The sequence below is a fragment of the Aquarana catesbeiana genome, linkage group LG01 (assembly GCF_042186555.1).
Source record: "Aquarana catesbeiana isolate 2022-GZ linkage group LG01, ASM4218655v1, whole genome shotgun sequence".
In the NCBI taxonomy this organism is placed as follows: domain Eukaryota; kingdom Metazoa; phylum Chordata; class Amphibia; order Anura; family Ranidae; genus Aquarana; species Aquarana catesbeiana.
The window spans coordinates 124,447,477-124,474,381 of record NC_133324.1 but is presented as its reverse complement, the minus strand read 5'-3'; the positions used below and the strand labels follow the sequence as shown (position 1 = coordinate 124,474,381).

The 26,905-nt window shown below is 42.4% G+C and overlaps 1 protein-coding gene across 1 annotated transcript in view; it reads left to right on the top strand.

Annotated features, from left to right (window-relative positions):
- The window catches only part of CWC27 (CWC27 spliceosome associated cyclophilin), a gene marked incomplete at its 5' end in the record, with an annotated part of 272,255 nt that overhangs the window by 138,055 nt on the left and 107,295 nt on the right, over positions 1–26,905 (top strand). Inside the window, 1 exon segment of the mRNA XM_073623567.1 lies at positions 7,920–8,029. Within this exon segment, the coding sequence (XP_073479668.1) occupies positions 7,920–8,029 (110 nt within the window).

The following is a 26,905-nucleotide window of genomic DNA, read 5'->3' as shown; positions in this document are numbered from 1 at the left end:
TAACCTAACTAGGATTATAATGACTGCTTACTTCCAGTAACTCAGTGAAGAAAAGCTTTTCCAGTAGAGCCAAAGGACAAATGTAGATGCCCCAGGGAGCAAACCTAACAATAACAAGGGGCAGTTGGAGTGTCATTACGAGAGTAACAAAGATTCAACCAGGAACCGGATGGGTGTAAGGTGATCAGCCATCTTGGGACCAGGAGCTGGATACAGAATTGCCAAAATAGTGGATCTTAATGGTAGATGCCAGATCCAGAGCAACTCTTAAAAGCGACTCATACAGTTGAATTAGTGTAACTTGCTCATCCCAAGGTATTCAGCCAGTCATCCGCGTCGGCCGGGGAGTCAAAGAAACAAACTAAGCCATAATGTGGGATCCTGAGACAGCTAGGATACATCATGCTGTATTTATTGTTCTTTTCTCGTAGGCGCTTATGGACCTCGTTAAAGGTTTTCTGCTTACGCTGCATCTTGGCTAAAAGTCCAGAAACAGTAGGATGGAGGAGCCTCCACAAGGAAGTGTGGGGGGGTGTCTACGAGCCTCGGAGAGAATTCTATCACAATCTCTGTAGTTGAAAAAACAAACAAGAAAGGTTTGGGGATTTGCACCAGGGATTGCTTGACCCGTGGGCATGCTCGACAACGTAGGTTGGGGAGACATCTGCAAAGCCTAGCAAGTTCTTAAAGAACCCTTCTGCAAATTCAGCTGGCCTGTCGCCCTCCTCACCCTCAGGGAGACCTAGAACACGGACATTGTAGCACCTCGCCCTCTTTTCTGCGTTATCTGATTTAGTGACAAGCATTTGTATTGTGCGTTGTAAGTCAGCTATTGTATTGGTGTGAGTTGCTGTGAGGTCCTCAGTGGCAGATATTCTGTATTCTGATTCGGTCAGCCAACCCCTGATTTTATTCAGATAGTTTCTTATGAGATTACTTTCTTTCGTAAGATGATCTATTCTTACGAGCATGGATGCTTTGCTGTTTTCAATGGCAGCCAAGATTGCAGCGGTACCATCTTGAGTGGAGGGGGCAGGAGGAACTGCGTTCAGGGATATCCTAGGCTCCTTAGCTAGCTCAGATAGTAAGGCCTGCAGCCTCCCTACAAGATAGGCGCCCGGCTGCGGAACTGGGATAGGAGGTGGGCGTCTTGGCATGGTTTTGTTTGCACCTTTGTTTTTAGGGCCCATAAGGTTGAAGGGGAGAATAGTAACTCCACTGAGCTGGGGTTGATCACCCCGCACCACCTATTGTCTCCTTGCAGGGGGTGGCTCTGGGATAGGAAGTTCTTTGGGGGATAAGTCAGTCAGCCATTCATATCAAGGGTCCCGGGTTGTCACTCCGCACATCCAGCAGCCAGGGTGGCCAGTCACTCCTAGAATGTCAGCAGACACTTACCTAGGCCACGGGACAGGAGGATGATGTAGAAGCCAGAGAAGTTATGGTTTCAGGGCTGTGGGCACCATCCGCCCGCACCGCTGCCCCCCCTTAATCCAGCCGGGTCCCAAGGGAGGCAGGAGCAGTAGGAGGGAGCTAGGAGCGCAGCCTGCACATCACAGTGCTGTTGGTATAGGGGAATCTGGCCTCCTAGACAAGATGGCGGATCGTGGGGACACTGAAGGCCGCGGCCTCCGCGCCAGCCGCTCAATGCACGGATCCCCAGCTGCAGCAGGATTGGAGAATGAAGCGGCCCGCCCGGCAGCAAATAGGAGGTGCAGGGCCCGCCATGGCTTTGGAAGGGCCTCGTGTAGTCCGGACTAGGCCGCAAGCCGCGATGCTCGCCAGAGGCGCCGGCCGACCAGCAAATAGCCCCCGGGGAGGATGCTCGGCAGCAGGCTGGAGAGGATGAGTCATGTGGTGGCCTCTCTGGGCATGTAGGCAGTCGGATGGAGGAGGATTAAAGGTAGGATTCTCCGTAGCTCCTCTTGAGACGTCCGCCACGGCTCACATCCGGTCACGCCCCCTCTGGAATTCTTTAAAGGGGTTGTAACCCCTCGTGTTTTTTTTTTTTTTTTTTTTTTTTTTTAAAATAACAAACATGTCATACTTACCTTCACTGTGCAGTTAGTTATGCACAGAGTGGCCCTAATCCTCCTTTTCTGGGGACCCCCGGCGGTGCTATCAGCTCCTCCCGCATCTGGAAACCACCTAGGAGAAGCGCTCTCCTTGGGGGTCCCTGTGCAGGCGATTTCCCGAGTCCGGCTTTTGCGTCCATAGACACAGAATGCCGGACTCGGCCCCGCCCCTGGCTCCCGTGTCATTGGATTTGGTTGACAGCAGCGGGAGCCAATGGCTGTGCTGCTATCAATCTATCTAATCAAGACCTTAGACAACGGGCAGAGGTAGAGCAAGTCTCCGCCATGGGAATGAATGGGCTCAGGTGAGTAAAACGGGGGGGGCTGGTCAGTGTCAGAAGTTTTTTCACCTTAATGCATAGGATGCATTAAGGTGAAAAAACACGAGGGTTTACAACCTTTTAAGGAACTGCCGTCTTAAAAAAAGAACTGTAATTTGAAAGCTGTGCCCCAAAAAGGAAAACAGAAGACAAAGGACTAGTCACTAGTATTGCCTATAGGCTCCCTGCAGCAGTTCTTTTCTCATTACTGACTTATCATGCCTTATTGTGCACAGTTTCTGTGTGGAGGCAGCCATCTTGGTAAAGGCAGGGTTTTACTTAACCGCTTCCCGACCGCCTGCTGTATATTTACAGCAGCAGAATGGCTCTGCTGCATGAATCTCCATATATATATATACTGCGGCTCCTTTAAGAGCCATAGCAGGCGGGCGCCTGCTGCACGACAGGGGACCCGATGCACGTGGCCGGCAAGCGCGATCGCGTGCATGAGCAGGAACGGGGATTTTTGTGTGTGAACATCATCTGCGCGCCGCACTGTGCCCTGCCTCTCTAATTGGAGCTGAAAGGCGCTGTGCCCCGCCTCTCCACACTGAGCCGAACTGAGCCATGGGAGCTAGCCGCACCCTCTTTTCCTGCCTCCCGCTGATGTCATCCCCAGCCGCGTTGTTGTGTGTTTAGCTGGCTGCTACAGGAGAGGAGCGAGTGTCCCCGACTCCCGGTCTCCAGAGAGTCTTCCTCCTCCTCGGCTCACTATCACACATGCTGCTGCGGGAGACCTAAGCCAGTGTCCCGTGCTTGTTCTCCTCACAACAGGCTGCTGCGGGCAGTGGGAGACCCGAGCAAGCCAGAAGAATACTGGATGTCCGCGCTTGTCCTCCTCATAGGCTGCAGCGGTAAACCAGTGCATATCTGATGCACCATTATGTGCAAATTTGCCAAATTATGACCGTAATAAAATAATAAACTGGATGGTAGCGCTAAATATTAAAGTGACCATGCCATTTCATTAATTATGGTTTATGCATGTCTTATTGTCTTATGCCGCGTACACACGGTCGGACTTTTCGTCTACAAAAGTCCGACAGCCTGTCCGACAGACTTCCGGCGGACTTCCGGCGGACTTTCGGCGGACTTGCAGCAGACTTTCTAACGAACGGACTTGCCTACACACGACCACACAAAAGTCCGACGGATTCGTACGTGATGACGTACACCGGACTAAAATAAGGAAGTTCATAGCCAGTAGCCAATAGCTGCCCTAGCATGGGTTTTTGTCCGTCGGACTAGCACACAGACGAGCGGATTTCGGGGTCCGTCGTAGTTACGACGTAAAGATTTGAAGCATGTTTCAAATCTAAAGTCCGTCGGATTTGAGGCTGAAAAAGTCTGCTGAAAGTCCGGAGAAGCCCACACACGATCGGATTACCAGCCAGCTTTAGTCCATCGGCGTCCGTTGGACTTTTGTAGATGAAAAGTCCGACCGTGTGTACACGGCATTAGTGTTTGATTCACATCACAACTTCATTGATACCTTTTTTTTTTTTTGTATCAATAAAGTTGTGATGTGAATCAATCGCTAAGACAATAAGACATGCATAAACCATAATTAATGAAATGGCATACATTGGCGTTTGGGGGGACGTTATGGGGACATTGTCCGCAGTCTCTGTCCATCTTTTGTATCATGTCTGCAGTCTCTGACCTTCTCTTGTATCAGGTCCGCAGTCTCTGACCCTCTCTTGTATCATGTCTGCAGCTTCTGACCATCTCCTGTAGTAGGTCTGCAGCCTCCGACCATCTCCTGTAGTAGGTCTGCAGTGTCTGACCATCTCTTGGATCATGTCCGCAGTCTCTGACCCTCTCTTGTATCATGTCTGAAGCCTCTGACCATCTCCTGTAGTAGGTCTGCAGCCTCTGACCATCTCGTGTAGTAGGTCTGCAGCCTCTGACCATCTCGTGTAGTAGGTTTGCAGTCTCTGACCATCTCTTGGAGCATGTCCGCAGTCTCTGACCCTCTCTTGTATCCTGTCTGCAGTCTGACCATGTCCTGTAGTCATTTGGGGGCAGTCTGGAGCTCCTCTTTAAGTTGTCTGCTTTGTTTCTACATGCAGGGAGTGTTGTCTTTTTTTTTAAGAACAGATAAAATGTAAAAATTGGAGTTCTTCTGATTGCTTGAATTTTTTGGATGAAAACTGTGCGAAGTAATCGTGATGCATCATGATATCGAATCGAATCGTAGACAGGATAATCGTAATCAAATCGTGGACAGGATAATCGTAATCAAATCTAATTGTGAGGCCAGTGAAGATGCGCACCCCTTGTCTCTTCTGCAATAAAAGCCTGCCTGCATGCAGTTTTTTACAGCAGGACTTTAGTTCCGCCTTACGTATACATACTTAAAATATCTTTTTAAACCAGAGTTTAGTGTCACTTTAAAGCAAACCTTCACCTTCTTTCTCAACTTTCCCAGTTCTTAGTCTTTACCAACTCAGTTGACATAATCACATATTTTGTAATAATATTTTTTTCTTAACCACTTGCCGACCGGCTGACACCGGGCGTGATCGCTGCCCTCCATGTGCGATCGTGTGCACGAGAGCACTAACAGGGATTTGTGTGTGTAAATGCACAAATCCCTGCTCTGTCAGGAGAGAAGAGACATATTGTTTGTTCCTACTAAGTAGGAAAAACGATATGTCTCTTCCTCTAGTCAGTCCTATCCCTTCACAGCTAGAACACACCCAGGGAATACACATTTAACCCCTTGATCTCCCCTTAGTGTTAACCCCTTCCCTGCCAGTGACATTTACACAGTAAACAGTGCATTTTTATAGCACTGATTGCTGTATAAATGTCAATGGGCCCCATATCGCAAAAAATGTCCTGGTCATTAACTACTTCAATATCAGGCACTTACACCCCCTTCCTGCCCAAGCCAATTTTCAGCTTTTAGCACTGTCGCTGTTTAAATGACAATTGCGCGGTCATGCTACACTATACCCAAACAGAATTTTTATAATTTTTTTCCCACAAATAGAGCTTTCTTTTGGTGGTAGTTGATCACCTCTGCATTTTTTTTCTTTTTTGATAAATAAAAAAAGATCTAAAATTTTGAAAAAAAAAAAAAAACTTTCTTTTGTTTCTGTTATAAAATTTTATAAATAAGTAAGTTTTCTCCTTCACTGATGGGCACTGATAAGGTGGCACAGACGGGCACTGATATGGCAGCACCGATGAGGTGGCATTGATAGCCATCACTGATGGCACTGGCAGGCATTGGGGATTGGCACTGATTGGCAGCTGCCTGGGCACTGATTGTGATTTCCCTGGTGGTCTAGGTTGGCATAACTGGTGGTCCAGTGTGGTGGCAATCCCTGATGGTTCTGGGTGGGCATCCGAAGGGGGGCTGTGCTAATAAACAATCAGCACAGACCCCCCCCCCCCCCCCGTCAGGAGAGCAGCCGATCGGCTCTCCTCTACTCGCGTCTGTCAGATGCGAGTGAGGAAAAGCCAATCAATGACTCTTCCTGTTTACATCGTGATCAGCCGTGATTGGATACGGCTGATCACGTGGTAAAGGGCCTCCGTCAGAGGCTCTTTACCGAGATCGGTGTAGCGGTGTGTCAGACTGACACACCACCGATCACCACAATGCACACCCCCACGGGCGTGTGAGAGCGGTCGTTCTGGAAGGCCGTCATATGACGTCCATCCAGAACGAGAGCCGCACCGGGCGGCAAGTGGTTAAGCAGCCAAATCGTCCGGTCTGTAAGTGGTTAACATAACTCTTTTTTAAGTTGCCATCTTTGCCATTTCAATGGAATAAGGAGATAGCTGTCACTACCTGAATATTAGGAAGTAACAATGAAGTTGTGATGTAAATCATTCACTAAGACAATAAGACATGCGTAAACCATAATTAATGAATATTAGGAAGTGACAGCAGACTCCCAAATTCAAGATGGCAGCAGGGAAGTAAACAAATAATGTGTAAGTTTTGGGTGTACGTAAGACAGTGCTGGATAAATATTTAATTAGGTATGTGTTTTTATTATATCCTATATGGACAAGAACTCGACAAGGCAGAGTTTGTTTTTGAGTAGGCTGGTGAAATTTTTCTTTAATATGTAAAAACGTATCTGCTATTGCTATAGCAGCTGATTAATTCTTAACTGTGGTTCAGTTTCTCTGGGCAAAAATACTTGTAGTGTAATTGTACATAGCCAAAGTAAAGCCATATTTCCTGTTCTTTGGGCCAACTTAGGTGGTTGTTTATTGAGGTTGAGATTGCTCCAGCATGAATGAGGATACACATTTCTAATATCTTGTTAAATACTGCTGCAGAGTGCCTGGAATAAGCTCTCAGTACAGAGAGGTGCTTAAAAAAGAACTGGCTATTCCTGGTTGTAATACAGACCTGGAATGAGCATGTTTTAAATACATGTCAAAAAGTGTGAGAATTACTTGTGCTCCAAGCCAGTGACCCAGAAAGCACTAATGCCAACTTGACAGCTGGGTAACCAAACGTTTCAATTTGAAAATTCACCAGTGGCAAACTACATACGTTTCTCATGACAGGTGTACTTTAAGGTGTCTTGCGTGTGGGTGCCTGAGCCTTTATAATGTAAAGTCGGGTGTATTTTCCCCACATGAGAAGCCCAGGTACTGTGTTCAGCTTCCCATAGACATGAATTGCTGTGTGCAGCTGTATTTAGGTGTATGCCAGTACTTGCGTACAGACAAGTATAGCACATAAATGCAATTAAAAAAAACTAGAAAATACATTAAAAATATAAAGGTGAACATTTTAAATGCACTCGGGGCAAAGAACAGGTTTGGTTCAATTTAGCCCTCCCCAGCAGCAGATACTTGCCTTGCTTTCATTCTCCTGCTTTGTTCAGCAGGCAGGAGAAAAAGAAAAGCTCAGTGTATGTTACAAATGGTTGTATTCATAGCTTACTTAGTTTTAAAAAAAATTACAAACATGTTATACTTACCTCCTCTGTGCAAGGGTTTTGCACAGAGCGGCCCCAATCCTCCTTTTCTGGGGTCCCCCCGCGACGCTCCTGGCTCCTCCTCTTCTCGAGTGCCCCCACAGGGAGCCGCATTCCATAGGGTCACTCGTGCGGTACGCTCCCAAGTCCTGCTGCTGCGTCCATTGACAGACAGCAGGACTGGGCCCACCCCCTGTCACTGGATTTGATTGACAGCAGTGGGAGCCAATGGCTCCTGCTACTATCAATCTATCCAATGAGGACCCGAGACAGCGGCTGGAGTTGCTGTGCTTGTCCTTGTCGCTGGAATGATCGGGCTCAAGTAAGAAATAGGGGGGCTCTGGGGGGGGGATTGCAGCACAAAAGGTTTTTCACCTTAATGCATTAAGGTGAAAAACCTTGAGGGTTTACAACCCCTTTAAGCTATGGAGTTCCCCTGTGACAGAGAAAGTATGGTAAGTATATCCTAAGAACAGGTTTGCATTAATAATAGTCAGCAATCTGTGTTTTCATTCTATTCTTTTGAGTTATTGGTTGTGTATAATTTTTTTAATTTTTTTTTCTTTCAGTGAAGAACTACGAAAAGAAGCTCGTCAGCTGAAACGGGAGCTAAATGCAGCCAAAAGAAAAAAAGAAAATGATGCATTGGAAGCGCAAAAAGAAAAGGATGCAAAAGAAGGTATATTTTTTTTGTTTACATTTTTTTCATTGCACCCCCTAACACCATAAGCAAGCTTATACAGTAAGGCAAGTATTGTATGGCATAGCAACCAAACAGCAACCATCTTATATTGTCCTGACTAATGAATAGTAAAATATGTTTTTTCTACACTTTAAAATGAATCAGTGCTCTTTTTTTGCTGGTAACGTGCAGCAGCACACCTACTCTCTGTCAAAGGGCAGAACTCCTGACTGGCTGGCTCTCTATGGACATCATCCTGTTATAACGGGCACTTGACCTTCCATTGTAGCTGTTTTGGGTGCCAACTGCCAAAGGACGCCTACGACAAAGTATTTAATAGATGCAAAGGATTTAGAACAGTGGAGATTAAAAGTTTTTAGCTTTGAAATAAAGCTTTAAAGTATAACTAAAGGCAATTTTAGTTTTGGCTGGAGTGCAGAGGGATTAGAACACTTTTTATTGCTGTCTGTATCCTGTTTAGGAGATTCACCCTCTCTCTTTATCCTGTTTACTATTACCATTGAAAGCGAAAGAAAAAGAAAATCCCAATTTTTGGGTTGTCCCCAGTGTTAATTTCGTCGACTAAAACATTTTAGTCGAATAAATGAATATTATTTTAGTCGACTATAATACGACTAAAACTAAAACAACTGAAATGACTAAAACTAAAATGCCATTTTAGTCAAAAGACTAAAATGGAACTAAAACTAAAATGCCATTTTAGTCAAAAGACTAAGACTAAAACTAAATTGAAATTTGACTTCAAAATTAACACTGGTCTGTAGTGCATGTTTATACCTCAATGTAATAATAAATAACATATTGGATTTTTTACTCCAACAGTATATAATGAGTTTGCAAATTATATACTTGCCTTACAATTGAATTACACCCATTAGATGACTAAAATGAGTTTTAGTCGACTAAAATATACTGGAGATTTTAGTCGACTAAAACGTAGGACATTTTAGTCAACTAAAATGTACTGGAGATTTAGTCGACTAAATACGACTAAAACAATTGCAGAAGACTAAAATGGGGCTAAAACTAAAATGCCATTTTAGTCCTAAGACTAAAACTAAATCGAAATTTGCTGCCAAAATTAACACTGGTTGTCCCCAAAAAAGTAATACTGGGGAAATCTTCCAATGGGGAAACTTGCAGAGATTTCTTCTCACTTCCTGTTTGGCTATGGGATAGGAAGTGATGGTATATCTCTGCAATGGGACACACATGGTGAAAAAAAACCTGACAGGGGTTATAACCCTTCCGTACTCTATTCAAAATGTAAAAAAAAGGCTTTACTTTGCCTATAGTTCTACTTTAACTCTAATTATTTCATTAAATGCCTTTTTATGTTCCTTGTAAATATTATAAGCTGTGAGGCAATATGAATTTTGTAGCATAATTAAGTTTACGGATACAGTAAAGAAGATTTCATGGGAATATTCATGTATCAAGCTGCATGGAATATTGCACCCCTTGCAATGTCTTGAATAGTGCATTTAGCTTAGGAAGGAATTCCAGGTATAAATGTTTTTTTATACATAGTTGCATTGATCCAGCTTGGATGTCATCCCCATTGTGGCAAATTCCTGCTAAATGAACAGTCAGTGTGGGCTCTGTCGCACAACATGGCTTTGACTGTTAAGAAGTTGCTGCTATTTGGTGAATCCTAAATTTTTAGTAATCATCGCATCAATTGACTCATATCAAATGTCTAGGTTTAGTCCTGGACACAGCTCAGGCCAGAGAGTTCGTATCACATGAAAAACTTCAGGCTTTCCAGTCTGGCATTTGAACTCTCCAGTCCAGGAGTTGCCTGACTCTTCATTTTTGCATAAGAATCCTAGGCCTCTTTCAAGGCAATTTCATTTTCCCAGCTTAACTCCAGACCTCTACAACGCAGCAAGGTTTTATTACAAGTCAATCAGTCCCTGGTCAGATCAATTTGTTTGGCACCGAAGACCAGATTGCCTCTGGCTTGGTGGCTCAGGAATCTGACTCTAAATTGGAGAAGTCCTTCCTACTTGGTTTTTGGAGGATCTTCGCAATGGATTCCAGCCTGTTGGGCTAGGGAGGAGTTCTGGGCATCCTGTCGGTGCAGGGGCTTTGTTTGTCATGGAGTCTTGATTTGCCTTTTTACCTCACAGTTGCTGGCTTTAACAACATGGGTGTTTGAAGTCCATAGTTATTTTTTTTTTTTTTAGGCAGGACAACTCTGAATATGTGTTTCTTTCGATGCTAACCACTAGAAGGGCTACTTCACTTGGTTTTGATCTTAGGGTTCTGTCCTAGACAGTTTTATGTGAGACAAAACCTCCCCTTTCTGCAGCTAGGTCTTGACTAACGTTTGTCTCTCAGGACTTTCAGGGACCAGTTTTCTGCCCTCCTTGATTTAGAGCACGTGTCAAACACAAGGCCTGCGGGCCTCATTTCATGTGGTCCTCACACCTTTCCTGCAGCTGTGGCACCCCCTTTTATCTCCACCCCCACATTGGCTCAGCAGTTGGCAATAGAGAGAAGGACAGAACTCCTCCCACAGAACCTGTGCTTCCCTGTTCAGCCCCAGCAACCCCTCATCTCCACCTCCCCTAGTCTCAGCATTCCGCAAACGTTGACAGCTTACTCGAGCCCTCCTTCAGACCCTGCACTTTTTGCTTCTCAGCTCTGCCCCAGCTTCTTCCCTGCAGCAGCACAAGGTAAAGGGGTTGCACTGTGATGTAAGGGAGGGTGGGTTTCTCTGGGCATCAAGTCTCACAGATGCAACAGGCCCTTTGATGGCAACCCTTGATTTAGAGAGTTCACCATTCCCCTGTGACCATTTAGGATTCAAATCTGGTTCTCTCTGCATTTCAGCCTCATTTCTACTCTCACCCACAAGGATTGTAGCTATTACCGCTGTGAGTGTCTTCTTACCTTATCCTAGAAGTAGCCCTTCTGGTTTTGCATAGGTACAAGGTGGTGTTGAGGCCCTGGCACCTCAACAAGGACATTATTCTCCTTTCCTTTTGTCTGGCTCCAGTTCCTCAAAAAGGACATTTCTCTCCTTTGTCTTGTTGTGTTTTGGGCTCTTAAGGTTTATCTCTCAGTCACTGCTACTCTCAGAATCCCTTTTGCAATCCCAGATTGACCCCCGTAAGGGTAAGCCATCATTTCTAGGTAATTCATGCAGACCATCATAAACGTATGTTCTTAAGGATCAGATTCCACCCTCTCCAGTCAAGTCTCACTGTCCTAGAATTGTGACTACTTTTTGGTCTTTTAAGCATCAAGCATCCTTTCCCATTTTGCATGGCTATTAGCTATTAACAAAATTGACTGATGTTATAATTTAGAGTTCTTTTGGAGACAGCTACTCATGGAATGTTGTTTGACCTCCTTACTTGGACAGTGCAGTGACTTGAAAACCCACAGCATTTGTTTATTGGTCTGGCATGTAAAAGTGCAAATTCTTGCCCCAGGCAAAGAACAGTGCCATAAGGGAACTGATTAAAGTGGTCGAGGCAAGATGAATCCTTTTATTCAGCTTGCATGAGGGAAAGATGGTGGCTTCATTCGAGGCCGTTCCTTATGCTCAGTTTCATTCGAGACTGCTTCAAAACGGTATCTGATCGGCTTGGAACAAGAGGGTTCAAGCTCTAGATTTTCCAATGTGTCTGACTTCAAAGGTGCGCCGAAGCCTCAGTTTATGGTTAATAACCAAAAAACTGCAAAGGGAAAAATCCTTCCTACAGTTAACTGGGAAGTGGTAACAACATATGCCAAACTTTTTTAGGTTGGGGAGCAGTCCTGAAAGAGATAACTGTCCAAGAAGAAGTGGTCCAAATCAGAAATGACCTTGTCCATTAACATTCTACAGATTCGGGCAGGGCGCTTGGTCCCGAGGGCCTGAGCGTTTAATTTGCGGAGCTGTCCTGTCAGGATCCAATCCGATAATGACACAGCAGTGTCATTGTAAATAATAATAATATGGCTCTTTACAAGAAAGAGCAGCCAACTCTGATAACCTTCTTGCAGAAGATATGGTTACCAGAAAAACTAGTTTCCTTGTCAAAAAAAGGACCAAGGGAATATGTCGTATCAGCTCAAAAAAAGCTGTTTTTGTACTGCCGACAGAACTAAATTCAAGTCCCAAGGGTTCAGGGGTGACCTAACCGGAGGATTAAGCTGCGTTACTCCCTGAATAAAGCTACGAACCAGAGAATGTGAAGCAAGTGGTCGTTGAAAAAAATACCAATAAGGCCGAGACCTGTCCTTTGAAAGTACTCAAGGCCAGCTTTATTTCTAACCCCATCTGCAGAAGGTCAAGGATTCTACCTATGACCTATTTCCTGGGGTGCCATCCACTGGTTTCATACCAGGAGACATATGCTTTCCAGACTCCATAATACATGATTATGGAGGCAGGCTTCTTTGCATTAACCAAAGTAGATACCACTGAACCTGTCAGCCCACATTTCCTCAGAATGTGGGTCTCAATAGCCAAGCCGTTAAATTTAGCGTTTGAAAGGCAAGATGGGATACTGGCCCTTGCGAGAGAAGGTCTGGATGTGGAGGTAGGGTCCATGGGACCCCTACCGCTAACCTCTGTGTCCCGTGATGTACTTCAAAAGAAAAGGATTTTGCAGGTAAGCTGTTATAAAAATCCTATTTTTCTAATATCCTTATCTGTCATTACTTATACATTTAACATTTATTAAAAGTACTTGTGTGATCTCTCTTTGCACATATCGAATACAACCCCAAAAACGTAAACTATCACGTGACCATTACAAGACATGCTTAAATAGAATGTACTTTTTTTTTAAACCAGAGTTTGTTACTTTAAAAGACTTCACTGCTGTTCTTTGAAGTTTGAAGATTAATTACTCCAGTGTCTGCATCTACACTACAGAATTCAGTTAGGGGTTGTTTTAAAGCTTTTACTGCTTGTTAAGCATTTGAGAATATATAAATGCTTGTAGCCTAATAACTTCTACTTTTCAAGAGACATATTCACAAGGAGTCTGACTTCTTCCTACTTGGGCAGGAAGATGCCTCAAAACAGGCTGGCTGTAGTATTTACTCAGGGGGATACTAGGTAAAATTGTCATTCTAGACTAGTTACCTATATTACCAAAAATGTATTAATTTAAATAGAGACAAAAGCAAATTTTTCTATGAGTATACGAGACTGTCCAACAACACATAAAACTAGTATGGAAAAGTGTGCTGTGAAAATTACATACTGTGCATGTTAAGTAAAGTTTTTTTTTTTTTCAGCTTGTCATTTATTCAACTCCTTCATCTCAGAGGATGTGTCTGATAAACGCATTGTTAACCATAAATGCTTTAACATACTTTTCCAAATGGGGGTGTTCCTTTTTTCAAGATCAGGTTTTTACATGCTTCTTTGGCATATTATCCTCATCCGCCCTCCTGTACGTGCCGTACCTATCTTAGATTTTGTTTCTTTTCACCAATGTGTTGATTCCTACTACAGTGATTGATATGGACAACTAGACAAAACATAACTGATACCTGTACAAACATTTGTAAAATACATTGACCTTGCATGGCTCAAAGAAAATATAAATCTATAAACTTCTATACAGTATATATCCTTTTTTTTCTTTCTTTTCACTTTTTTGGCTCCTTAGTAGTCAACCTACCTGGGCTTAAAAAAAGGCAACAAACATTATTCTGATGATAATATATTTGTTATAATTGCTTGTTTTTATTAAATGAGTTCTTCAAGATCCACATATCATTTTTCATAAGTAGGGGGAATTTACTAAGCTGCTAAAAGAAAAATAAATTAAGAAAAAGGCTAATCTTTAATAATCTTTAATGTTGGTAATATAATCAGGTAATATGTGCAATGGCATTACAGCCAATAGAGTTTACCATCTTTTTATTTATTTTGTTTAACCACTTGCTACTGGGTACTTAAACCCCCTTCCTGCCCATTCCAATGTTCAGCTTTCAGTGCTATCACACTTTGAATGACAATTGCAAGGTCATGCAACACTGTACCCAAATGATATTTTTATCTTTTTTTTCTTTCACACAAATAGAGCTTTCTTTTGGTGGTATTTAATCACTATTGGGGTTTTTATTTTTTGCTAAACACATTTTCATAGTTTGTTATAAAATTTTGCAAACAGATAATTTTTCTCCTTCATTGATGTGCGCTGATGAGGCTGCACTGATGGGCACTGATAAGGTGGCACTGGTGGGCACTGATAGGTGACATTGATAGCTGGCACTGATGGGTACTAATAGGTGGCACTGGTAGGTAACACTGATGGGCAGCACTGATAAAGCACTGATTGGCAGCACAGATAGGTGGCACTGTTAGGCATTGATAGGTGGCACTGATCGGCAGCACTGTTGTGCACTGGTGGGCACAGATGAGGTGGTAGTGACTCTGTGTGAGGGACTGATGTCCCTCTGACAGTAGCCGGTAAATGAGGGGGGGTTCTCCTCACGCTGATTATCAGCTCTGTTTACATCACGTGATTAGCTGTCATTCTCTGACAGCTGATCATGTGGTAAGGGGTCAGGATCGGCCCCTTACTCCGATCTATGATCAGCCAAGTCGCCTTGACTTGATTACTGTAGAACGCGCAGTGCATGTCCCGCAGGTGACGCGCAGGCCGCTCGAGCACAGGACGACATACATGGATGCCCTCCTGGCAATTTAGGTCGGGAAGGGGTTAAAGATGCACTTCTGTTTGTCAAAAAACAATATTGTTTGTTTATGAAACTAGGTTTTATTTATAAAGAGGTTATATATCACAATGGCTAAATCTGTGTCTGTAGTATACCTTAATACCATAAACAATAACATGCTAGTACATTTTTACTCCAGGAGTATATAAAGAGTTTGTCAATTCTAGAGAAATGCCTTCAAAATGCATTACAATTTAACTAAACCCATTACTAAAATGTACTGGAGATTTTGCATATAATACTACTAAAACTAAAATGACTCAAAAGGCTATGACTAAAAATGAATCAAAATCTGACGTCAAAATTAACACTGCTACTGAGATATGTGAATGTTTCAGATTTCCTAACCAGATTTTCTCATAGATATTACATGCCTATTGTCTCTTAAAGTGTCATTAAACCCACACAATTTAAAACGACCAATAAATGCTGTATTACATGCTGTCATACTCACTTGTTTTCTGTAGTCTTCAAAAAACCTGGTTGGTCCTGCTGTTCTCTGTCTCCCCCTTCTGTCCATGCCCCCACTGCAGTTGCATGCAATAATGAATTAAAGGTGCACAGACTAAGGGTACACCTCAAGTTCACAGTAGTTCTGTGACCCAAAATATCATAATTTATCAGTAAAGTGCATAAACATCATAATAAAGGAGTCCTCAAATAGTCCATTATAATGCAGAGAAAAAGTGCTATTTCTTCCCAAATTGTCTACCACTGTGTGTGCTCATGAGATTCCTCTCCCTTCAGGAAAAAACTCCCTGGAAATATATGCCAGCCATTCTCATGACTAGCATAATTCACTTTAATTACAATACACCTCAATTTCCGGGCATCTCATCACCAGATCATTCCTGCATTCGGCTCATTGATCACCACAAATGATATCAAAGAGAAAGGAATAGCCTCCAATGGTACAGTTACCAAAACAACCACAATTTATTGATAAGAAGCCTCTTACAGAACAAAAATAAGCTCATCAGTAGTGGATAATGGCATCAGATATAGAGTACAGTGTTAACTCAGCTATTTCACCACCTCCAGAACCATTGGACGTACCCGCCACGTCACTTCCGGTTCTGGCTTAGACATCACTTCTAGTCGCCGTGTAGCCATGCCCCGACGTGTTTTGTCACTTCTAACCTCATCTACATGCCCCAGCAGCCAGACTTATATACCCTCCTCCTCCTCAGCATTAACTAGTTCCTTGCCAACAGGAAACCACTGGGTTTGTCAGACAGCCTCTTCCATCATACTTGATGTGATTGTAGCCATATTAGTGCAATTCTAACAGAGGAAATTGAGTACTGTCCGCAATACTTTTTTTATTTGCACTAACATACAATTTTTCAGGACAAGCTTTCGGGGTATGTCCCTTTCTTCAAGGTCCAAGTACTTACTACCCTGAAAGCTTGTCCTGAAAAAATGTATGTTGGTGCAAATAAAAAAAGTATCGCGGACAGTACTCAATTTTCTCAGACAGCCTCGAAATAGAAACTGTTTCCATCTTACCACACTTATACATATGTGTAATTATCTTATCGTGCTTGTTCCTCTGTGTAATTAACCCCTACTATGCCAAATAACATGGCACAATTAAAACTAACTAACTCAGCAATTACAAGTTCAATAAGAGGAAAAAGTAGATATAGAAGAGGGTATAATTGTCAAATCAACTATCAGAGATGACAAAAAACGTAAAAAAACAGAAAATCTAAAAAGAACACTTTACAATATAAAACCATTCTCAATTCGTGTATAAAAAATATAATTAATGAGCTAAATAACATTTATATAAATTTTATATTAAAAAAACACCTACCAAGGATTCCCTGCGTTTATAAAAATCAACCAAAAAGTTGAGGGACCTTCCCAAGAGGGAAACCAAATGGATTTATACCTGACACATGCTGGCACCCGAGGGTTTGAATATTAAACTTGACATAAACTGCTTTATTAGTGACTAGTGACTGATTGGGATAGTAGTGAGAAGATTTTTCTATAAACACGGAGTCTTTCTTTCCTCATAGCCACTAACCAGAGTAAAAACCCAGTTCTAGAATGAAAGGTCAAAGGCAATTGTCAATGGGCACCAAAAAAATGGAGACCAAGCTCATCTAGAGGAAAGTCCTATAGGGCAGGTCTCGGTGAGGTGGGTAGTGACCCATGCCATCGAACACTAGACCTGTTAGTATAAACTTAGAAAAGAACCATTCCCTGTGTGTAGGCAAAGGCCACCGGGTGGCGATCCCCTGAATACAAAAGCATATATAGTCAAAAAAGATAGGGACAAATGTCCCGAAAGGTATTCTTCAGAAAGGATACAGAAAGTGTAAAGGACTAATTTAACTTTATTAATTGTACAAAAACAAATAAATACTTGCAAAAATACTTATCTAAAATAATGAAAAAAATCCCAAATCCCTCCTCCAGACACATGTAATTAAAATTAAGACAAGAAGGTCTTAATGGAACACCGTTGTGCATAGCAAATCCAGCCATACACATCAGTCACCCATCTCACACACACAGTTCAATCTGATTGTTGTATATTCACCGCAGATAGGCCTGGTAACTGAATAGAGACAAAAGTCACTGTGATATAGATGAGATTAGCCAGCGGTGATTATGCATAGGAAGTTCCGCTCAGCATGTAACTTTCACTCAAACTTGTAAAGCAGCCATGCATATGAATTTCAAAATCGCACAGATTGAGAAGCGCAGGTCATTGGTTGCTATGTAGATATAGATCACAATTGATTAATCAGGAATAACATCGATTAAAGGATGTTCATCAAATAACTTCCACTCAGATGTGTAAAGCAGCAATGCATATGGATTTCAAAATCGCACAGATTGAAAAGCGCAGGTCATTGGTTGCTATGTAAGTATGGATCACAATTGATTAATCAGGGATAGCATCAAAGCATGTTCAACAAGTAACTTCCACTCAAACTTGTAAAGCAGCAATGTATATGGATTTCAAAATCGCATAGTTGAAAAACGCAGGTCATTGGTTGCTATGTAGGTATGGATCACAATTGTTTAATGAGGGATAACATCTGACATTGGCACATGGCCACTGACATTATAATCAAAAGTAGTGATAAGGGGGGCAACACGGTCCTTCTATCACAGACCCTATATGAAGGAGAAACTTTACGTCTTTTACAAGACGAAACTACATATCAGAGGCTTACTTCCAATCCTTTCCAGGAGATAGTGATAGATCCGAATTGCAAATTGAGGTATGCTTTGGAGGAATAACTTGTTACAAAAAAAGAATATGACTATCTGACTGTGCGGGAGTTCAATATCCCGACTTTTTATACGATCCCAAAGCTTCACAAATCCATGTCCAAACCGCCAGGGCGACCAATCGTGTCGGCCATAAAAGGTTCCCTAGAAAGAGTGGGAAAATATGTGGATACTCTGATAAAAGAACTAGTACAGGATCTACCTTCCTTTGTTCAAGACACCTGTGATGTCCTTCGGAAACTGGAGAACTTCACTCTCCCATCCGGGGCCCTATTGGGAATAGATGTGGAGTTGCTATACACTTCGATTTCACATCAATGGGGACTCAGGGCTGTCTATCATTTTTTGGAAACAAAATTTCCATTACTTGCTCCACAAAATGAATTTATTGGGGATATCCTCCAATTCATGCTTGAACATAACTGTTTTCAATGTTTGGGAATAAACTACCGACAGATAAGAGGCACGGCAATGGGAGCCCCCTGGGCCCCCTCTTATGCGTGTTTGCACCTGGGTCTCTGGGAGGGGGATCTTGTTTACTCCTCGCCGATGTACCTCAGCCCCTGTATGTTGTGGCCGAAGTACATCGATGACGTGTTTATGGTATGGGGGGGCACACCCCAAGATCTCATTCTCTTCATTGATGAACTTAACGACAATGACCGTAACATCCGACTTACCTTTTCCTATGACCTGATGAAACTGCCGTTTCTGGATCTTACCATATATGCGGAGGAGGGTAGAATTAAGACGTAAACTTTCAGGAAGGAAACAGCGGCCAACACACTTCTGTTGGCCTCTAGTCACCATCCAAAATCCCTAGTACAAGGAATTCCCGTCGGTCAGTTTCTACGTATAAAGCGAAACTTCTGATTTGGAGAATTTCAAGAACGAGTCACGGGAACTATATGGAAGGTTCCGTGACAGAGGCTACTCACATACCTCTATCAAAAGAGCTAAAAAGAGAGCCTTCCAGACAGCAAAGGGTGAACTTTTGACTAAAAATAGAGTACAAACCCACAATACAGGCCAAAACAATCATCAAAAAAATATGAAATCCACTCCACTAAGAATAATCACCCGTTACGGAGCACAACGGGACCAAATTAAAAATATTCTCAACCAACATTGGCACATTTTAGCCGATGCTCCAATCCTTGGTAACTTTGGGTGATAGACCACTCCTCACGGCCAAAAGGGCACCAAACCTAAAAGACAGGCTAGTACACTCTGAATACCAAAGACCTAAAAAACGTAACTGGCTGACTGACCTTCCGCCAGTGAAAGGCATGTTTGCATGTGGCAAATGCCATATTTGCAAATATGTAGACAAAACTGACACTTTTGCTGACTCGGAAGGTAAAAAATGTTATAAAATAAACAACTTTATCAACTGCTCTACGGAGCGTGTTATCTATATGCTCACCTGCCCTTGTGGCTTAAATTATGTGGGAAAAACAAAGAGACAGCTTAAAATAAGAATAGGTGAGCATATACAGAGCATAATTAAAAAGGAGGACGATAGTCCATTATCTTTACATTTTCTTAAATTTCATGGCGGTAAAGCATCTGGCCTTAAGTGTAAAGGGATCTATAAACTTAATTTGCCCCCAAGAAGAGGCGACTTCGATAAAATACTGTACCAGAAGGAAAAGATGTGGATATTTAACCTGAGAAGCATGCAGCCTTCAGGGTTAAACAATGAGCTTAACCTGTCTGTTTTCTTAGAGCAGTAAAAACTGACCTCTTCCAAATCAAAATTATCTGAGTGGCTATCTTGCTTTACAAACATCTTTTTCCCTCTGAAGGTGTGTGTGGAACTTGTATTTACCAATAATACCTTCTATTGGAACTTATAACTGTACTTATAAGGCATGATTAAAATAACTACTACATGAGGGGACTTTCTGTACCTAATTCCTTGGCAATAGGTGAATGCACGGGGTGAAAGTCTTTTGTATGTATGTGGTGAGACTGGATATTAACTTACCGCAGTCTGTATAAGGTGTTAACTTTGACATCCACTTAATCAATTAAGTCTCTCTGACATTTAAGCATACACCCTTACTGACTGTGCATGCTCCGAAGAAGCTCGGGTTACAAGCGAAACATGTAAGCAAGTAAGACATACTTGTCTCCAGTGATGTGAACACCGACCTGTCCATCCACCTGGTGAACCCAGATTACCCATCCGAATCTCCGCTCAGCACTAACCATCCAGCACTCAGCAACCTTCTCTTAAACCACTTGTTGGTGTGATTAGGACAACTTGGCAAGCATCTGTATTATATATATGACTCTTTGAAAGATGAACCGGGACTACTCAACAGGGAGCAACTCTAAGGAAGGTCTGTGAAGGACTATTACCCATTTTGTCTTTTCAAATGGAAGGAAGATCCATCTAATATCTCCAATGACTGAGTATATCCGGTAACTTATAAGTCTCTATCCTTGAGCAACTGGTTAATTTGTATGAATATAGGGGATACAGACATACGGATCAAGACGTCAGAACGGTGAGCTGTATTGGGTAACCCCCTGCCTTAATACCGTTACTGTTTCCTTTGACCTATGTTATCCCTCATTAAACAATTGTGATCCATACCTACATAGCAACCAATGACCTGCGTTTTTCAACTATGCGATTTTGAAATCCATATGCATTGCTGCTTTACAAGTTTGAGTGGAAGTTACTTGTTGAACATCCTTTGATGCTATCCCTGATTAATTAATTGTGATCCATACTTACATAGCAACCAATGACCTGCGCTTTTCAATCTGTGCGATTTTGAAATCCATATGCATTGCTGCTTTACACATCTGAGTGGAAGTTATTTGATGAACATCCTTTAATCGATGTTATTCCTGATTAATCAATTGTGATCTATATCTACATAGCAACCAATGACCTGCGCTTCTCAATCTGTGCGATTTTGAAATTCATATGCATGGCTGCTTTACAAGTTTGAGTGAAAGTTACATGCTGAGCGGAACTTCCTATGCATAATCACCGCTGGCTAATCTCATCTATATCACAGTGACTTTTGTCTCTATTGAGTTACCAGGCCTATCTGCGGTGAATATACAACAATCAGATTGAACTGTGTGTGTGAGATGGGTGACTGATGTGTGTGGCTGGATTTGCTGTGGACAACGGTGTTCCATTAAGACCTTCTTGTCCTAATTTTAATTAAGTGTGTCTGGAGGAGGGATTTGGGATTTTTTTCATTATTTTAGATAAGTATTTTTGCAAGTATTTATTTGTTTTTGTACAATTAATAAAGTTAAATTAGTCCTTTTACACTTTTTGTATCCTTTCTGAAGAATACCTTTTGGGACCTTTGTCCCTATCTTTTTTGAATATTGTCAATGGGCAAATGCAGCTCATTTCAGGTGCATTCTGTTTGTGTTTTGGATCAGTTTCAGATGCTTCTAAAATCATTCAGTCTAATGATTGGTGTATTTGACCTATTTCTAAGCTGTATCAACCAGCTTCAAGCTACAAAGCAAGCTACTTACAAATGATAATTATTAACAGTTTGTTAAAAGGGTTGTGAATCACTGAAATGGAAAATGAACTAAGAATGTCCTTCTATAATGTGTACTTGCCTCAATCTGTGGCATTTTGGCCCCTTTCACACTGGGGCGGTGGGGGCGTCGGCGGTACAACAGCGCTATTTTTAGCGCTGCTGTACCGTCATTCTTGCAGCGGTATTCGGCCGCTAGTGGTGCGGTTTTAACCCCCCCTGGCGGCCGAAAAAGGGTTAAGATCCCTCGTACAGTGCGGCTATAGCCGCGGTATTACCGCGGTATAGCCGCGCTGTCCCATTGATTTCAACGGGCTGGAGCGGTGAAGGAGCGGTGAATACACCGCTCCTTCACCGCTCCAAAAAAGCGGTTTGCAGGACTTTTTTCACCGCGGAGGCTGTTTAGGGGCGGTTTTCAGGCAGTATTTTTAGCGCAATACCGCCTGAAAACCGCTCCAGTGTGAAAGGGGCCTAAGTGTGGATCCTGTCTGTGCTCTTCTTGCTCTGATATCTGCATGAGGCACTTCAGACTGTTTTTCTCAGACATAAGGCAACTGTGGGAGACGGCCCTGGCCCTACCCCCCCCCCCCCCCCCCTCCCAGCACACAGTAGGTGAATAACAGTCTGCTGAACTGTTAATTTTTTTCCCATGAAACTCTGTAGAGGAGGGTGTGTCCATTCCCTCCACTCAGTTGTCAGATCCACTTAGCTCTGTGCTGTGCAGTGTGTGATGTCAGATCACCGCCCCCTGACTCCTGCAAGCTGAAAAATACCCTTTCATCTGTGTATTTTAAAAGGCTCTGGAGAAGAAAGAGCTCCAGATAAACAGGTACAGATTACTGTGTATCACCTGAGACTAGCCACTTCAGTGGGCTTATGTAAGGGTTTATTATCACTTGAACATGATCAGTTTCTTTGAGGTAATACTGACAGTTCCTACCTTAGGCTTACAAAAATATATTTAAAAATGAGGCTATTCATTTGCTTTAAGGGTACTGTGCAAATGTCTAGAGACCCTACAAGAATCTTATCCCCAATACCTAGCATCTTTGTCACATATATCAGGGGAACCAAACAATAGATTTTAGGAGCCTGGTAAATGGGTCTCTCCACTTCACTATTCAGTCTGCCTAGGCTTTGTTCATCATTCCTTCCTTTACATTAAGCAATTTCCAGCTTGTCCATAAATACATTTTAAATATGGCAAGCATTACACATATGTACTACTGTATACTTAGTATTGTTACATGGTTATTATTTTTTCTTTGTTCTCTTTAATGCTGTGGAAGATAGTGGTTTATCCTTTAATCATTCTGCCTAGTTCTTCTTCAGTAATTTAAAGCTTTATCAGTCTAAATCATGACCAAGACAGTTATGTTAATCTTGGTGCCATACATTGTACATCACCTAATTTGTTTAAGCCTCCTGGCTAGAGAAAATTGGCTTTGATGTTTCATAATGTAAAAAATATGTTGGATTTCCTGTAATATTTGTATGCCCGGGATTCAGACTGGCACTGCCTTTTTTGCTGTCTTTTTTTATACATTCATAAAGGATATAATAATGTCAGTGACCAGATGTTTTATTTTTTTATATACTATGGGCACAGAGTAGAAACGCAGTTACAAAACTAGGCAGTTTTGATCCAACTACAGGCAGGCTATTGCTCAAAAATAAGGTTTTTTAACATTAGTATATGTATATATGACAAGTCAATTCTTTTACGTAATTTCTTAGCACTGAAAGAGCAGCTAATATGCAGTGTCTGTGGCTACAGAAGTCGGTGATCTTGTTTTAAAGTGACCTTATTACAAGGGGATCAAAGCAGCATAAGCCTGTAATGGAAGCAGGCTTATCAGGTTTATACTTGCCTGTCTGGAAGCTGGTTTGCAGAAACTTTGGTCTTTTGCCGAACCATGTGCCCGGTACCTCCAGGTGTGGAATAATGTGTCCCCCGCTGGCCACTGTGGACATCTCCTGATGTCCCCTACATCACTACCATATCCAGCAGTTACTAGGGGTCAATAGGAGGAATCAGCAAGTCAGCAAGGGACACATTCCACACACAAAGATGTGCTACCCACTTTTGCTTATCGTAGATCAACAGAGTACACCTTTTACAAGCCACAGTCTCATCAGGCAGCACTTAATTTGCCAGCCAAGGAAGGTTCCAAGGTCTCTGGCATAGGCCACGGCTCCTGGACCAGGTTAGTGGCCAATTGAAGATAAGTCTAAGGCCGACTATAAACAGAGTTGCAGGAAAGAAATTTGCTTGATTCCCCCATCAACACAGAGTGTGTTGATGCGAGAATCCCTCTTGCCGGGCCATTGTCTTCTCCCGGCCGGGGAGAAGCCGCCCCTGCCAGGAGAGACAGTGATTATTGCTTGCGGCTATAGCAGCTGTTAGCGATAATCACAAGAGAATCCATCAGACTGGCTGTACCCAGAATAAAGGAAAGGGATGGTTGGCACTCAGGATGACATGCAAAATAGTATTTCGTCATTAAATGCATGTACAGAGCTGTAAAACAGCCTACGCATTTCGGATCTTAGTCCTTAATTACACCCTTTTTCCTTAGGCTGGTTGTATCCAAGTTGATCGATCGATCAACTTGGTACATTCAGCCTGCCCATTAACAGTTCAAATTTGAACCATGTATGGCCAGCCTTAGGGGGTAGAGTTGGCACGGAAGAGGTCGTGTTCAGACGTGATTCTTGACAACACTTCTTGTTATGTCCACATAACAGGGAGCGAAAAGAAATCTCCCAATTGGATGTAGAAGGCAAAAAAAGAAAACAAAGATGGGAGGTTTAACTATTTCCTATGCTATCCAAAATGGCAAAGCAGGTGTTACCCTTAAATATACTTTAAGTAATTTAAATATAGGGGTATGCTTTAACTCTAAAGGACCCTGAAAAGAGACCATTTTGACCTGTTATTATGGGGCGGGGGTAAGCGTATAATAGGTTATAAAAAATTGTGTTCTATAGTTCAAATGATTACAATTAACAGGCAACGGCACTTACAAGCAATTAGCTCAGAAACAACTGGTAAATAATGATTGTGTCAATGTCAAAATGATCAGTATCTGGCAAAATGACTAATATATACAGTATATTTTTATGATTATTGTCCCTTTTTGAGGTGAATTGCAAAAACAATGTGATTAAAATAATAAGGGTCATATAATCAATATAAATATATTACACTTCTTCTTCAACTATCAGAAATGCCTTTGCTGCAGCAGTCAAAGGGTCAGTGATATCTTGATGGGTGACAGTCATGGGCCTGTCAGCTGCATGCTGATTTAATAAAGGAGTAGGTAATTTTCGTTTTCAAAGTTAATTTTGTCAAATCTTAGTTAAAGTGGTTATAAAGGCTAAATGTTTTTTCAAAAATAACAAACATGTTATGCTTACTTGCTCTGTGTAATGATATTGCCCAGAGTGGCCCCAATTCTCCTCTTCTGAGTGTGCCACCATAGCAAGCTGCTTGCTATGGTGGCACACCTGGGGGCTCCCTTCCAAGTAAGGCTGTGCGCATTTGTAGAGACCGCGCAGCTCAGCCCTGCCCCACTCTGCTCCCTCCTTCGGGTATTTGATTGACAGCAGCGGGAGCCAATGGTTCCAGTTCGGCTGCAGACAGACACAGCACAGGATTGAGAGAAGACTCAGATAAGTATAAAGGGAGGTAAGGGGTCGATACAAATACTGGGACATTTTTACCTTAATGCAGGAAATGCATTAAAGTGGACCTTCACTCTAAATTTTTCATGCTTGTGTTACTAGCATTAGTAAACTGATAGGTAAGTAGATCATGTTTGCTTGTTTTAAAGTGACACTAAAGTCTTGTTTTTTAGTGTTTAAAAATAACAAACATGTCATACTTGCCTCCTCTGTGTAGTGGTTTTGCACAGAGCAGCCCAGATCCTCCTCTTCTCGGGTGCCTCTCCGGCTCTCCTGGCCCCTCCCTCCTGTTGAGTGCCCCCACAGCAAGCAGCCTGCTATGGGGGCACCCGAGCTGAGGCGCTGCTCTGTGTGTCTATTCAGACATGTAGCCGTGGCTCGTCCCCGTCCCCTCTCCTTCCTCATTGGTTCACTGACTTTGACAGCAGCGGGAGCCAATGGCCCCTGCTGTGTGTCTCAGCCAATTAGGATGGAGAGTCCCGGACAGTCAAGTTTCTCGTGCAACATCGCTGGATCAAGAGAGGGCTCAGGTAAGTATTGGGGGGATGCTGCACACAGAAGGTCTTTTATTTTAATGCATAGAATGCATTAGGATAAAAAAAACCTTCCTGGTTTCTGTGCCTAGGCAAATTATGTCATACATCCCAGGACTCTTCAGGAGGGGAAGAGGGGCTTTCTCAACTAAGCACACCCTCTCCCATTTGCATGCCTGAGCTAAGGGCAAGTAGATTCTAGGAAGTAAATGCTACATGAATCATCTGTCCTTACTTGAGATGGTTGCAGCCAAATATGCTAGTAGGTGTTTTTCAAAGTGATTTCTCAACAAAATAAAGCATGGAGACATGGATAGATGGGGTGGGGGGGTGCTTTGACTATTAAAAATAAATTAAATAGTGCTCAGATGAAGTGTAGTTCCACTTTAAGCCAAAAAATGTTTTGCCTTTACAACCACTTTAATGAGGTGAAACAAAGTCAAATTCATTTGACGACACTGCAATATGCACATTTCACTTTAATTCCAGGCTGAAAGTGCCTGTATATGAGATGTGCTACATTACCAGGTACAGACACCTGGAAGATGCTGTACAGAGGACCTGACAATGCTGATGATTTCAGAAGTGGACAGCTAACATTGATGACCCTCTGCTGGAAATAATAGTAATAAGAATCCAACTGGCAGGATCAATAGGTAAATTTATATGGATAGAAGACACAAAAGACTATGTGAGTTGTTTGATTGAAGAATAATTGTAATGCACGCTGAATGTCTTAGATTTTTAATTTGCATAAAGACACAATTTAAAGAAAATATACAAAATTCTGTGTAACCCCTACACAGAATAAGTTCACCTTTTCAGAAAAAATAATAAATGCACATTTTTTTTGCAGGTAAAAAAATGTGCATTTATTATTTTTTTGTTGCATGTAAAGCATTGCACCAGTGATCAGCAGATTTCTGATGCCATGCAGGTCTCCTGCAGACCTGTCAGTGTATAGGCTTGCTCGTACAAAGAAGCCGATACATGCTGACAGGAAGAAGGAATGAACTACCAGTCCTCACAGCGCCGTGGTAGTTCGTTGAAAACTACAAACCGACAGCCAGACCCGGTAGTTTTCCATTTACAGAGTGCTGTGAATGAGTGTCACAGCTGGGTTTGGCGGAGCCCTGTGCGGCCACACTTTTTTA